At 36.5% G+C, this 15,434-nt stretch overlaps 1 protein-coding gene across 5 annotated transcripts in view; it reads left to right on the top strand.

Moving 5' to 3' along the window:
• The window catches only part of LOC107701213 (endonuclease V), a 147,199-nt gene that overhangs the window by 56,731 nt on the left and 75,034 nt on the right, over nucleotides 1-15,434 (top strand). For all 5 annotated transcript variants that reach the window (XR_001635623.1, XR_001635622.1, XR_001635621.1 and 2 more), the window contains exons 3-4: nucleotides 9,060-9,099; nucleotides 9,198-9,310. Coding sequence is in view for 2 of the 5 variants with exons in the window: in XM_016503174.1 (XP_016358660.1) it covers nucleotides 9,060-9,099; nucleotides 9,198-9,310 (153 nt within the window). In the remaining 3 variants the exon portion in view is untranslated. The remainder of the gene's footprint in view (nucleotides 1-9,059; nucleotides 9,100-9,197; nucleotides 9,311-15,434) is intronic.

The following is a 15,434-nucleotide window of genomic DNA, read 5'->3' as shown; positions in this document are numbered from 1 at the left end:
ATGTGTGTGTGTGTGTGTGTGTGCTTGTTTATATGATTTATCAGAGCACAAATTTGTATAATGACATGGGTATTACTCTGATATAACAACGTAAATTTCTGAGTTTTGAGTCCTCATAATTAAGATTGCTTACGAACAATATTAAATAAAAAATGTAAGTATGTGCAGAAATTTTTGTGTGATGGGTAGGTGTTTGTACAGTACAAAATCATTACGCCTATGGAGTGTCCCCAGAAAACAAAAACCAAGGCATGTGTGTGTGCGCGCGTGTGTATGTCTGTGAGAGAAAGAGAGAGAGAAAGAAAGTGAGGGTAAGGGTTAGAACGAGAGACAGAGGAGCTTTTCCTAATTAAACTTCTGGTTGGTTATCATCGCTCCCAGAATAATGCAAAGCATTTTTATTGTCAACTGAAACTATAGTAAATGTTTCTTTTTATAAAGTATGTTATATATAATCACATTTTATTTATTTAAATGAAGAGAATAATGTGTTTTATACGTTCAATAAACTTAAATCTTGAATACTTTTTTTAATTGCATGATGAATGATTTGCTTTAGTTTAAAACATGCTGTCATATATAATTATTTATTTCCATACTCTTTAAAATAGAGATAAGTCTCTCTTTAGCTTGAAATGTTTATGTGTGTGCTTGTTTATATTGATCAGAACACAAATTTGTATACTGACATGGTTATTACACTGATATAAAAATGCAAATGTGTTTATGAGGCTATTTCTTGAGTCCTCATAATTCGGATGGCTTAAAAACAATATTTTATTAAAAATGTATGTATGCAGAATTTATGTGTGATGGGTAGGTGTACAGTTTGTACAGTAAAAATCATTATGTCTATGGGGTGTCATAATGGAGTGTAGTAATACTCAAAATGATTGTCCTCATGAGCATAACAGCTTTTTTAAATTCTAAATTATACTAGATGTTTTTGAAAATATAAAAAAATGTAGAAAGTTTACTGTGATGGTAGGTTTAGGGGATGATAGTGTATAAAATTAATGAATATAATGTAAATCTAAATATTAAAGTTTCTAAATATGATGTTTATCTGTTCAACTGCTTTGTAACAACTTGTTTTGTGAAAAGATATAAAAAATAAAAGTGATTTAAATTGAATTGAATTATGTCAATGTAAAGTCTGCATAAAACATGACAATGAAATGTCCGGACATGTAGCCCCCAATAGCCCATATCGTTTGGCCTGTTAAATTATATATTTTGCCCGATCCTGGTAAAATGTACGACATTTTTATATTTTTAGCGATGACTAAAACTAGTGTAAATGTTTTGCTTTGTTTTATATCATGTGCGATCACATAATTAATTAATTTATTTTCATTTAAAAGAAGAGAATAAGACTCGGGACGATTGAATGTGCACACGTGCGTAAGAGAGAGAGAGAGAGACAGAGAGAGCGAGAGAGAGGGTTTTTTTTTTTTTTTAGAGGTTTTTGGGAAACATTTCATTCACGGAATGGTCATTCCTGCACTAGGAGGAAGACTTTCTCATGGAAAAATGTAAGAGGAATTGTATTTCTTTATTTATTGATTTATCCCCAATTTCATTATTAGTCATGTTACATATTTTATTTAAATTATTTTATTATGTTGAGAATCTTTTTAAATAGTCAACATATTATATGTGTGTGGGCACACATATTGTGATATGATTTCATGATCTGACAGAATTATTATTGGCCTTAAAACCGATATCTTTCTCACATCTCCCATAGAGTGAGAGAGAGCAAAAATGCCCTGACTTGGAATGCAACCGGACACACGGACCCCAGATGGGGAAACCCCCCAGATGTGGGAACGGACCATTAAAATCTACAAAAACATTCCTCAGGAGTTCATTTATCTCCTGTCATCCGCTGGACACATACATACATCTGAACAAACATCATATGTCTTCCCCCGGAGGTCATAGGTTGACGTCGGAATTTCACATATGCCCTGTTTTCACATCTGACCATCTAACAGGTCACGAGGTCAACCAACGTGGGTGGTCGTGACATGGGGGAGGGGCCGCGTGGGGGAGGGGAAAGGTCAAAAGGTCAAAACCATCAATCAAATTGACATAAGCACCATTTTACATACTACTCAGATAACTCCAACAGTTGTTGTTTTTTTTTTTGGCAAAAACAGATAACTCCACATTTCTTGTTTCAGAGTTAAACAAAAACACTCGGGTAATCTTTGTAATCTCCTAAAACAATGTAGATACCTGAACTGTTGTGATTACACGCGATAGGGAGCTTTTCCCTCACCACTGTAACGTGCTGCTTTAGCAAAGTTCTGTGAAAAAGCTTCCATCCACTGTCGCCTTTGGCTTGCTTAGTTGGGGACACTTGACAGATTGCACAGACACTATTGGACGAGAGCTGAACTGGATGATGACATCACTGAATCATCAATTAGCTGGCTTTAGCTGAAAAATGACTCCGTTATTGTCTTCTTGCATTATTGACAAACTATTTTCCTGTTTGACACTGTAAAGCTGCTTTGGCATAACCAGTATTGTATAAAGCACTATACAAATAAAGGTGACTTGACTTGACTTATGCACGTATTTTCATTCTCAACTGTTTACGTTCAGTTATTACATAACTGACAAGGGTTTATGTGAATAATCACCAAATGCGGCGGCATTTTGACACATTTTTGCATGTATTTGACCCAGGGCCGCTGCTGGTCAAATGGGTGCCCAAAGCAGGATTGTATTGTTGGGCCCCCCTCCCTCAAATATTATGGAAGTAAAAACAAACAAACAATAAAAAAAAAATACACCTACTATAGGGGTCAAAATAGAACTTTAATAAAATATAAAAGTAAATAAATAAATAAATTGTATTATTTACAAATGATTTTTTTATGATTTTATTAATACAGTTGTCTGTATATCTGTATTAATATAGTCTCAAGCATTCAGAAATCATGCAAAAGAAAACTAAGCAGTTTTACAAAACCATGGTTAATTTTTGTAAGGGTTGTGATGTCCACATGTTTTTTGTTGAAGAAATTATAGTGGCTGTGTCATCTATATATAGCAAAAAAGGTGGCCAAAAAGTAAAGATTAAGTGGATATTTGAATTCAATGTTTGGTCAATAGTCTATTAAACAAGGATTTGATTGTCCTGTAAGTGTAGCAGCATCAATTACATGGCCTTTGGATCCCATTGCAGGCATTTGTAATAACATGTAATGTACATAAATTGTTTATTTTGTATTACATTATGTATTTTAACAGTGCTATTGAATGAAACCATATAATTATTAATTAACCAATCATTATGGCATCATTGTTTTTATATAATGCATTTTAAGTCATTTGAAAGGCTATTGTTGGCTTAGGTCTGTTTTTATAACCACAAAAAATAATCATCTTAATACTTCTTTGTAAATTATTATTTGAAGTAACAAAACCATGATTAATTTGCGGTTACCGTGGCTACAAGAACCATGATTTTTGGTTTTATTCGTGTTAAAACCATAATGTTCGTAAGGGAACATGGAAACTCTGAGAGAATATTAGATTCGTTGGTGGTGGTGAAATTATTACCGACATTAAAACACATTATTAACGTCAACAGCCAAAAAAAGTTTCACAGGACTATGTATGTGCCTGAAAGTGATGCACGGGCTCCGTTTTCCCTTTTTTTTTTTCTCTCGGCGCCGGATTGCTGATGTCTTTTCACGGGCATAGTTGTCCATCAATTTTGAACATTTGCATTCAGCCGCAAACATGAGGTGTGAGCGGTCGCGAGCGCGGATGCGGGAATGGCGCGTCACGGTTTTTTTGAGCAACTGGGATGGTGCCCCCCTGGGAGTTGGTGCCCTACGCAAACTGCGTACTCTGCGTATAGGGAGCGGCGGTACTGATTTGACCATTTAGGCACGCTCCTTAAGCTAAAAGTAGACTTTACATGTCAGTGTTCTGTTCCGTGTCGGAGTGCATACACAGAAAGCTTCCTGAGGAACAGCACAAGTTCTCTTTCATGCTTTTAAAGACATTAATAAATCTAATAAAATTTAATAAATCAAGCACCTCCCATTTTGGGAAAGTCATGTTACAAGATTTTACTGATTTGCACGTGAAATTGGGCTTTTATGGAGGAGCAAAAGCGCACCGCTGGAAAGGGGGTGGAATGGTGCAATAATCATTTTATCTCGATTGCTGTATTTTCATAATCGTTGGACTCCACTCCATTTAGAACACAAGTCATCACCCTTCTGGCGCTCCCCAATTAAGATGGCGAGCAGGGTCCCAAACCACTCTGCCCGGTTCAGGCTCTTAGAGTGTACCTTGAGTGCTCTGGCCTGTTTAGACACTCAGAACAGCTCTTTGTGTGCTTCGGAGGCCGCTCTAAAGGGCTGCCGGTTACGAAGCAGAGACTATCCACTATCTCGCTGGATAGTGAATGCTATAGCCTTGGCTTATGCCTCAGTGGGCTTGCAGTGCCCTATAGGTGTGAGGGCCCACTCCACCAGAGGAATGGCCTCCTCCTGGGCTTGGTCCAGCGGGATTTCTATTGGTGATATTTGTGCGGCCACCAGCTGGTCGTCACTGTCTATTTTATCCAGGTTTTATAACTTGGACGTCCCTGCCCTGCAGGCATGGATTTTGTCCGCTTAATTCTACCTAATCCCCTTATAAGTGGAGAGGGTTATGTTAAGTAGTCCTCAGCCTAAACGGCTTGGGTCTCATTATTGGCTCATACTTGCAGGAGCCCTCAGTAAGAGTGCTCTGAGGCTGAGCTTGCAGGGCTGCTTCGTTCTGCACATGCTTATAGCATGATGCTATTGGATGCATTCCTCATAAGCATGTCAACGCAATGGGAGAGACTGTTCGAAAGGGAACGCCCCAGTTACTAACGTAACCTTGGTTCCCTGAGATAAGGGAACAAGTGTTGCGTAGGCTGCCGTGCTATAAGGCTGCACATGATTCGATGACTGTCGCTTCAGTCGAAATATTCTGATGAAATGGCGCTCCGAGCCGGCTTATATAGAGGCCCGCTCCTCCCCTTTTGGTGGGTTGAAGCGCCATTGGTTCATGCAGCTACACGAACGTAAACAAATCATGGTTCAGGATCAGAATAAACGGGGCTTTTCCAGGGAGTGAACATCAGCAAGATGGCAAGCCCCTTTCCACACAATGTGTGGATTTTCATTCTGATGAGATCAGGCTTTGTCGACAACAAAGGATGCTTGTGCCTTAACCCTCTGGGGTCCGAGGGTGTTTTGGGGCCCTGGAGAAGTTTTGACATGCCCTGACATTTGTGCTTTTTTTCAGTTGCTTATAAAAATTTTAATGGCTAAAGTTTAATAACACTGTAACCAGCACATACTGGGCTACAATAATATGCGAGCAGCATGTATGTACGTGATTGTGTTTTTGAGAAAACAACATTTATGCATGCTTAGTGAAAAACTAAAATTTTAAAGTCACTGAAATAAGGCCATAAAACGCATACAGAACATTTTTTCACAATACTTTTGAGAACTGGATCTTGAAGTCTAGATCTTTTGCTTCAAAATTATGTGAAAATCATCTTACTCATTCACAGAAAACAATATATTGATTTAAATTTTCTAAGACACTTTTTGTGTAGAAAAGGTATATGAGAAGAGGCGTGAATGATCATGCATAATGCTATGATTCACACCTGAGAAGACAAAGGCCAGCATAATGAGCTGCATAATGAGGCTTTCAGTCAGGCACGTGACTGAGAGGGAATTGCTACAAGAAAGAATGTGAGGAAAAAATAAATTTATATATTTTTTGTTTGTAGTTCATTTAGAATATATATAACTATCACATAAAATAATTTGAGATTAACTTGCCATTGCAGTTAAACAGTTTATTAGGAACAAAAAAAAACACAAGAGTCAAGACGTGCCATATCCAAAATATCCAAAACAGCGGCAGGAAACTTGAACAACATCTTGAAGAGACTCATGGGAGTGTGTGCATCACATGGTCTTAGCTGTGGTCCAGGTTCCTGTGCGGGCAGGAATCTCAGAGCCTGTGGAACATGTCAACATCAGTCTCTGTTTTCCATGACCGAGTGGGCTGGGCTGCTCTGCTTTGGCTCTCTTTTGGCGCTTTTCCACTGCGTGGTAGGACTCTGCTCGGCTCAGCACGGTTTGCGTTTCCACTGCAGTTCAGTACCGCTTTAGAGTGGGCGGGATTATTCACATGTCATTATAGTTGCGTCGCCTCTACTACCACGACAGAGGAACGTCTGTTCTTCCGCAACAGACAATAAAACTTTTTGGTTGTTAAAAAAAGGTGCGCTCGTTCCAAACAGTTGCGTTCAATCCTTCGCTGGCTGTGTTGATTTAAATCTAGCGGTTCTTTTGTGTTTGTGTCGCAAGTTCAGTGATGCAGGTAGAGATTCTCTCCGGCCAATCCGTGATCAGCAGAGTTTACACGTCACGTTTTGGTAATGCTACAGTTCACTTGGAACCCCAACCGAGGTGGTACTAAAAATAGTACCAGGTACCAGGTACTGTACCCAGTGGAAAAAACCCAAAAAGTGAACCGTACCGAGCCGTACCATGCAGTGGAAAAGCGCCATTTGCAACAGGTTCTTTTACACTGTTATTCTCACATCTGAAATGAAAAAAGTAAGCATGCTGTTTACACAAACTACATTATTAACATTATTGTGATCTTCACTGATACTAGTACTAATTTATCGAAACAAAGAACACAATTACCACATAGCAAACATATTTTACCATACAGCAAATAAATCAAATGAAAGTAACATCTGTAAAATAGTGACTGCACACTTATAAACAGCACTACCTCTTGTGGAGAGGGGGTAACATTAACATACAGTAACCCCCATACAGGAACTGCTTTGTTCTCCCTCAAGCTCATCGTTTGTGGAAGGCAGGAATGAGGACTTCAGCATTCCATTGATCAAAGACTGATCCAATCACCATGTGCTCTTTCACTGATCACAGTTCTTCATTCTATTTTAAGTGTGAATGACCTCAGACTGACCAAACCGGTTTTGCCTTGTGGCTGAAGCCACAATGGAAAGACACATCTTCACATGCATTCACACAAAATGGACACTGTATATACTTAATGAGTGCTGTTTGTGACACAACATTGAATGCAACCTTACCTATTAAGGTATATACTGTATATATGAATTCATGGGTCAATGATCAGCATTACCCATTGATGTTTGGTCTTCATATTTTAAGCACAATTTGTAAGTTAGTCTGGAATTGGTTTGGAAAGTGAATTATGCATAGGAAAAACCTTAAAGACTTGGACTTTAAACTATGGAAATAGACCTCATACCAGAGAGGGGCCATACCATGGCCACCTCCGGCAGCATCGGCCAATCAACACTGGATCTGAAAGGCGCCAAATCCCTCCTTCTCAGAAAAGATGAAAAGGTTTTCTTCGAGACAGAGAAGTGTACTAAGTACTAAGTTGTTGTTGTTAAGTGCTAAGCTAAGTTATAATAATTAATTAATAATAATAATGTTATGTGTTCTAAGCTGTGTTGCTACTACTGTAAGTGCTCTAAGAGCTAAGCTGCTAAGCTAAGTTGTTCTGAGAAACAAGGAACTTCTGCAAGAAGTGGATTTGGGGAGTTTGGAAACAGCAACAACGACCACAATCTTAGTGCCTCCCATCTTCTGTAACAACTTCAGAACCTTCTCTCCAGTGATCCTCCGTTTGCGCGTTCCAAACTGCTAGGATCTTCTCTAACAACTTCCGAATCGTCTCGCTCTAAAAGCGATCCTTTTAGATTTATTTTTTTGGCATTTCTGGCTTTATTGTGACAGGACAGTATTTCGACAAGAAGCAAAGTGGGAGAAAGTATTGATTTATTTATCAATAAATAAATGACAAAGAAAATATTTTTGTCTCATTTGTTTGATTGGGTTCTCTTTGTCTACTTTCAGGACTTGTGCGAAAATCTGATGATGAATTGGGTCTTATTTATGCAGAAATATAGAAAATTGTAAAGGGTTCACAAACTTTCAAGCAGCACTGTATATATATGTATATGTGTGCTCGTTTCTACTTTCGATAGATAAACGATGCCCATTTTGTTCCAATGCCATAAGACTTTGGTTAATCTTTGAAATTTGAATTTTTAAAAACTAAAATAATTTAAAATAATTTTCTAAAAATATTTATTTTGGGTTTTATTTACATATAAACAATTATCAACACACATACATAGAGCACATCATGTATGGTAAACACAGAAGATCAAACATACGTGCATGGTGCAGAAGAACCATGTTTGTTCTATTGCATGGTGCACACACAAGCTTCTGTGTTTGTGATGAACTGTGTGTATGTGTTTACATGTGAATAGAAATCCTAAATGAAATCTTTTTATTATATAAAATGATTGTTTCTCTTTAACAGACCTGTATTAAAGGGGTCATATGACGTTGCTAAAAAGAACATTATTTTGTTATATCTCACAATTCTAATAAGGAAAAACAACTCGTCATTCTCTCTTTTCCACTCGGCTGTTCTGGCTTTTTTCCCCTCAGATTTGACAAACTCACTATTTTTGAGTTAAGTCGAGTTATAAAGTCCGAATTAGGAGATATAAACTTGCATTTGCGAGAATAAAAAAGTCAGAATTGTGAGATAAAGTAAATAAATGTTATTTAAAATGTTAATAGTAAGGTTTAAATAATATTTCTAATGGTTTAAATAATAGTTCATGCTGTAACTGTAGGGCTAATACTGCAGACACATAAAGCGCTATATAAATGCATCATTCATTCATTCATTCATTCATTCAAAATAAAAGTCGAACACATCGGCCAAACAGAAAAACTTATCGGCCGATATTTGATAAAATTCCAAATATCCGCCGATATATCGGTCGACCACTAATTCTGAATATTAACCAGTCTTATGGGTTTGGAACAACGTGGGAGAGTATGTGATGATAGAATTTTCCTTTTTGGGTTGACTGTCCTTTTAACACTCTTTAAAGAAAGATTTCACCTTTTAAAGAGATTTTTCTTTTTCCTTTGAAGGTGCTATTTGTGGATGGGAATGGACTATTCCACTATCGGGGTGAGTGATGCAGTATCTTCTGAATAAATCAAAGAATCTTCAAGAACCCAGTAGGTAGTCCTCTCTCTCTGACTCTCTCTGTCTCTTATTTTCCATAGAGTTTGGTTTGGCATGTCATCTTGGTGTTCTGTCAGATCTGCCCTGTGTGGGTGTGGCCAAGAACCTTCTGCATGTTGAGGGAGTGGTGAGAAGTGAGGAGCACCAGTCGCAGGTCAGAGTCACGCCTGAATGCCAGGGAATGTCTACTGTATCTAACCTGTTTGTTTCTAAAATGCGCAAGATAGCACTCCTTTCATGTGCTTGACACCAAATACATTTTCATCAGTTAAAGGTTTAAAGATGATAATAAACCACTATATAATTCTGAATATAATTTATATTACAGTGAATTTTTGCAAGTCCTCATAATGTCTGATTTCACCAGTAGAGTTAAATACATGTTATTATTTTACAAATTATTGTATGTTTTATGTTATTATTTTTAAATTATTTTACTGGGTATGCACGTTTTTAGTATTTCAAATTAATGCAGAATCATGCAAGCTGTAAAAAAAACAAAAAAAAAAGCAAAACAATATTACAACAATAGACAATAATATGACTGTTAAATTGTTAAAACATGAAATAATAATATAAAACAATATAAAAGTATGCAGTATGTGCAGTATGTAATCAGTGACTGTGTAATTCTATATTTTCAGCAAAACAGAATTATGAATGTTTCTATATTAGTGTCACAATTTGATGATTTCAGTAATTATGTACAAAAATGAAAATATTTTGAAAATGCATATGACTGTTACATGACAAGAGGTGGAATTTTAATTTGTTATTCAGGTATATTTTGTCAATCAGAATTTTCTTTGGTCCATAATAAAAGTTTTAGCCTCATAGAGGACTCATTAAAGCTACAATGAAGACATTTTATATCAGTGTTCTTCACAGCAAAATGGATTTCAGTCAGACAACCCTACGAGTTTAGCAGTGAATGCAACTGTAATGCATCCACAATATAAGTGGCCAGTGGGTTTAGGTTTCAGGGCTTCCCTGAAAATCTCAGAAATCTCAGTACAGACTAAAGCTTTATCAGATGAAACAGCGGAGAGCAAGAATAGAATAGATATATTACTTATCAGTTAAATATTTTGAGATATAGCTATGCCTAACATTTCACCAGATACCAGAAATAGCACCTAAATGTTCTTCTGTTTACTTAATGAATCTTTCAGATTCAATTGTATGTACATATGTAACAGGATCCACCTTAGTTGTGTTTCTAAAATTCTCTTTGGCTTTTCTCTAATGAAAAGAATAATGCAGGAGATTTTTCGGGAATAGTGGTATTGCTGCTTAGGTGTTTAATCAATGTGAAGGACATGTCCATATCTATATTTGAGGGCTTTTCAGGTCCTGGAAACAAATGTACCTGTCATGAATGTATTGAAATATCTGGATTTATACATTGTATATTAATAGAATATGGTTCGAACTTAATCTAACTCACAATTATAGACAAACACAATCTGACTCAACTATTAAAGCACAAACAATTATATATATATAATTGTGAAAATGGGGGAAAATCACTTTATGAAATAAATATTTTTCTTTAATACACAATTATTGGTACCCCTTGAAATTCTTATGAGTAAAATATCTCTAAAGTATATTGCCATTCATATTTGCATTTTTTAGCACGCCAGGGTGACTAGGAAAATGAAATTACCCAGCCATGAAATATAAATATGAGGGAACACAAAGGCCAAATTCCCTTAATCATCCATCACAATGAGTATAACCAAAGGATAAAGTTCTGATCTGCAGCAAAAATTTGTTGAGCTTCACAAATTAGTAAGTGGCTGTAAGAAAAGAACTAAAGCATTGGAAATTCCCATTTACACCATCAGGGTAATAATTAGGAATTTCCAATCAACAGAAAATGTTACAAATCTGCCTGGAAGAGGATGTGTGTCTATTTTGTCTTAAAGCAAGGCAAGGAGGATAGTCTCCAAGGATCACAACTTGAGAATTGCAGAAAATAGTTGAGTCATGGGGTCAGAAAGCCAATTTCTTTTTAAAAATGAATCCTTTGTTTAACAGTTCTATCTGATTATTAGATAGACTTCTATCCATATTAGACAGAACTGAACGACGACAGCCAACAAGGGAGAATGTGAGTGGCGTGCGCTCAGGCGCTGTCGATCTCAGCGCCGTCAAAATAAAAGTCGAACACATCAAAATGCAGACACATAAAGCGCTATATAAATGCATCATATGAGTAAAATATCTCTAAAGTATATTGCCATTCATATTTGCATTTTTTAGCACGCCAGGGTGACTAGGAAAATGAAATTACCCAGCCATGAAATATAAATATGAGGGAACACAAAGGCCAAATTCCCTTAATCATCCATCACAATGAGTATAACCAAAGGATAAAGTTCTGATCTGCAGCAAAAATTTGTTGAGCTTCACAAATTAGTAAGTGGCTGTAAGAAAAGAACTAAAGCATTGGAAATTCCCATTTACACCATCAGGGTAATAATTAGGAATTTCCAATCAACAGAAAATGTTACAAATCTGCCTGGAAGAGGATGTGTGTCTATTTTGTCTTAAAGCAAGGCAAGGAGGATAGTCTCCAAGGATCACAACTTGAGAATTGCAGAAAATAGTTGAGTCATGGGGTCAGAAAGCCAATTTCTTTTTAAAAATGAAACAGCACCTACATGTTGATCAACAAAAGAAAATTCTCTCATCTAAAAACAAACTCCAGCATATTCATTTGCTAGACACTATTGGAACTTAAAACGGGACTGGGTTCTATGGTCAGATGAAACAAAAAAATTAGCTTTTTAGCAGCATACACTCAAGATGGGTTTGGTGCACACAGGGTTGAAAAAGTACCCATGTGTACAATGAAATATACTGCTGTATCTTTAATGTTGTGGGCCTATTTTTAGTGGATTCTATCAAATACGAATAGATAAAAAATCAAAACCTGACTGCCTCTGCTAGAAATCTTATATTGGGCCAAGGTTGGATTTTCCAACTGGACAATGATCCAAAAACAATCATCAAAATCAAAATCAAAGCAAAAATGGGTCACTGAGCACAAAACCAAGCTTCTGCCATGGCCATCCCAGTCCTCTGACCTGAACTCTATAGAAAATGAGTAGGGTAAACTGAATAGGAGAAGCACCAACATGAAATTGGGAATCTGAAGTATCTGGAGTGATTCCGTATGATGGAATGGTCACTGATTTCTTGTCAGGTGTTCTCCAAACTCATCAGGCATTATAGGTTAAGGCTCAGAGCTGTTATCTTGACAAAAAGGAGTTTGCAAAAACCATTGAATAATGGGGTATGATTAATTGTGGCCAATGTGTATTAAAGAAAAAAAAATTCATAATGAAATGTAGTGGGAAAAATATATATGTATGTAAATACTGTATATATTACTACGGTATATTATTCCATCTTTATTTGACCCTCTAACTCTAGCACTTTCCATTCTATTTTAATTCTACTTTATCTATATTTATCTTCTTTTTTTTATAAAAAAAAACACTAGCTTTATAGTGCATTGAATTTATTTAATACACGAGTTTCACAATTTGAGTTGAATTACTGAAATAAATGAACTTTTCCATGACAGTCTAATTTATTGAGATGCACCTGTATATATATATATATTTACATTACATTTACATTTACATTTAGTCATTTAGCAGACGCTTTTATCCAAAGCTATATATATATATATATATATATGTGTGTGTGTGTAACCCAGGGTAAATTTGGGTTACTGAATATATTTATAAATCTTTACGTGCCTGTTTCAATAGGACATATACACGGGTTTGTGTTTGAATGTAATTGTCCCTTTAAAAGTGTGAACCCCTTTATAAAGTCTGTATGCAAATACGGTTAAGAAAAGCCTTTCTTATCTGATTGGCTGTAAGAGTTATTGTTCCGCCTACTATACTGCAGAGAGGAATCTTATTGGATGATTAGTGGTCATTCAGAAAGAAAAGGAAAAAGAGCTGAAGTAACGGAGAAGAGCTGTGACACAGAATGATCGTTAGAGTTTTCTCTGGTAAAACCCACCGGTAAAGGGGTTATTTATTTGCATTGTGAGTGTTTTCGGCAGGAATTCACTTTATGAGTGTTTTTAACACGTTTTGTTTTTAGTTTGAGTGAGTTTTTCGGGACATAGTGTCACGCAAGACTGTACTCACCGTGTTTGTTTATGTTTGAACTAAAAGTTTGTTGAACGGTAGAGACTGTGGGTCAATCAGCTCCCTAGTTCAGTAGTCAGGGAACTGATCAGGGAGTCGATAGAGAGCCAGTGCAGTGTTGACAGAACCGGGCTAATATGGTCATACTTCCTGGTTCTAGTAATAACTCTAGATGCTGCATTTTGGACCAGCTGGAGTTTGTTTATTGAGCATGCAGAACAACCACCCAATAAAGCATTACAATAATCTAACCTTGAGGTCATGAACGCATGAATTAATGTTTCTGCATTTGACATTGAGAGCATAGGTCGTAATTTAGATATATTTTTGAGATGGAAAAATTCAGTTTAACAAATGCTAGAAATGTGGCTTTCAAAGGAAAGATTGTTATCAAATAGCACACCTAGGTTCCTAACTGATGACGAAGAATTGACAGAGCAGCCATCAAGTGTTAGACAGTGTTCTAGGTTATTACATGCAGAGGTTTTAGGTCCGATAATTAACACCTCTGTTTTTTCAGAATTTAACACTAAGAAATTACTCATCATCCAGTTTTTTTTATATTGACTATGCATTCCGTTAGTTTTTCAAATTGGTATTCTATTCAAAATAATATTGTGGTCGATAGTGTCGAAAGCAGTGATAAGATCCAGTAGCACTTATAGAGCACTAACAACCATGATCAGATGATTAGAGGAGGTAATTTGTAACTCTAATGAGAGCAGTCTCAGTACTATGATACGGCTTAAATCCTGACTGGAAATCCTCACAGATACCATTTTTCTCTAAGAAGGAACATAATTGTGAGGATACTACCTCTTCTAGTATCTTGGACAGAAAAAGGAGATTCGAGATCGGTCTGTAATTAACTAGTTCTTTGGGGTCAAGTTTTGTTTTTTTGATGAGAGGCTTAATAACAGCCAGTTTGACGGTTTTGGGGACATATCCTTATGACAGTGACGAATTAATAATAGTCAGAAGAGGATCTATGACTTCTGGAAGCACCTCTTTTAGGAGCTTAGATGGAATAGGGTCTAACATACATGTTGCTGGTTTAGATGATTTAACAAGTTTATAAATTTCTTCCTCTCCTATAGTAGAGAATGAGTGGAATTGTTCCTCAGGGGATCTATAGCGCGATACTGATGCGATACTGTAGCTGACAGCTCCATGGTTACATTTTTATCTCTAATAGTATTGATCTTGGAAGTAAAGTAGTTCATAATGTGACGACCCTGAGTCTCCTGATCCTATCGGAGCAGAGAGTGGAGGATTTTGATGGGTTGTCAACCTGTTAATTGATCATTAGTTTGAGTATTTAAGAGTGTTCTCTATTATTTGGGGTAGGCACTCCCGGTGGGATAGTTCTCTCAGGGGTGTCTCTTTTTGGCTCTTTTCTTGTTTGTTTCTTTTGGCATTTCTTATATTGTGTAGTTAAAGTTTTGTTGTTGTTATATTAATTTAATTATTTTCATTACTACCCCTAGACTTCTGTTTATTGTCATTACAAAAAGTGCTTTCGTAGAAAGGGACCTGATATTCAATAAGCCCCCGCCCTGTGAGAAATACTGAAAATATTGAATATTAAATTGTAGCAACACCTCCCCCTTTACCTTTTGGATGTGGCTCATATTTATAACAGTAATCTTGGGGGGTGGACTCGTTTAAAATAATGTAATCATCAGGTTTTAGCCAGGTTTCTGTCAAACAGAGCACATCTAGGTTACGATCAGTGATCATATCATTTACAAAAATTCATTAAGCCAAACTTTATCATTTGTTTATTTGTATTATATCTTTTTTTATTTGTTGAACATCAATTAAATTGTTACCCTTAAATTGCCTTGGATGTTTTTTTGTATTTTCTAGTTCGGGGAACAGACACAGTCTCTATAGTGTGATATCAAGGTGAAAGGGTCTCTATGTGCTGAGAATTAACTGATTTTCTGTGACGTGAGGCGGCTAGCAGACAGTCGGTTTAGCCAATCTGTCCGCTTCCTGACCTGGGCCCCAGTTAGTGAAGTGCAAACTCTAAGACTATGTGCCATATTTCTAGACAGAAGAGCGGCACCACCCCAGGAGGGATGAAGACCATCT

Source organism: Sinocyclocheilus anshuiensis, unplaced genomic scaffold, assembly GCF_001515605.1.
Source record: "Sinocyclocheilus anshuiensis isolate Anshui unplaced genomic scaffold, SAMN03320099.WGS_v1.1 scaffold1522, whole genome shotgun sequence".
Taxonomy (NCBI): Eukaryota; Metazoa; Chordata; class Actinopteri; order Cypriniformes; family Cyprinidae; genus Sinocyclocheilus; species Sinocyclocheilus anshuiensis.
The sequence above is the reverse complement of the archived record's forward strand: the minus strand, read 5'-3'. Positions and strand labels throughout refer to the sequence as shown.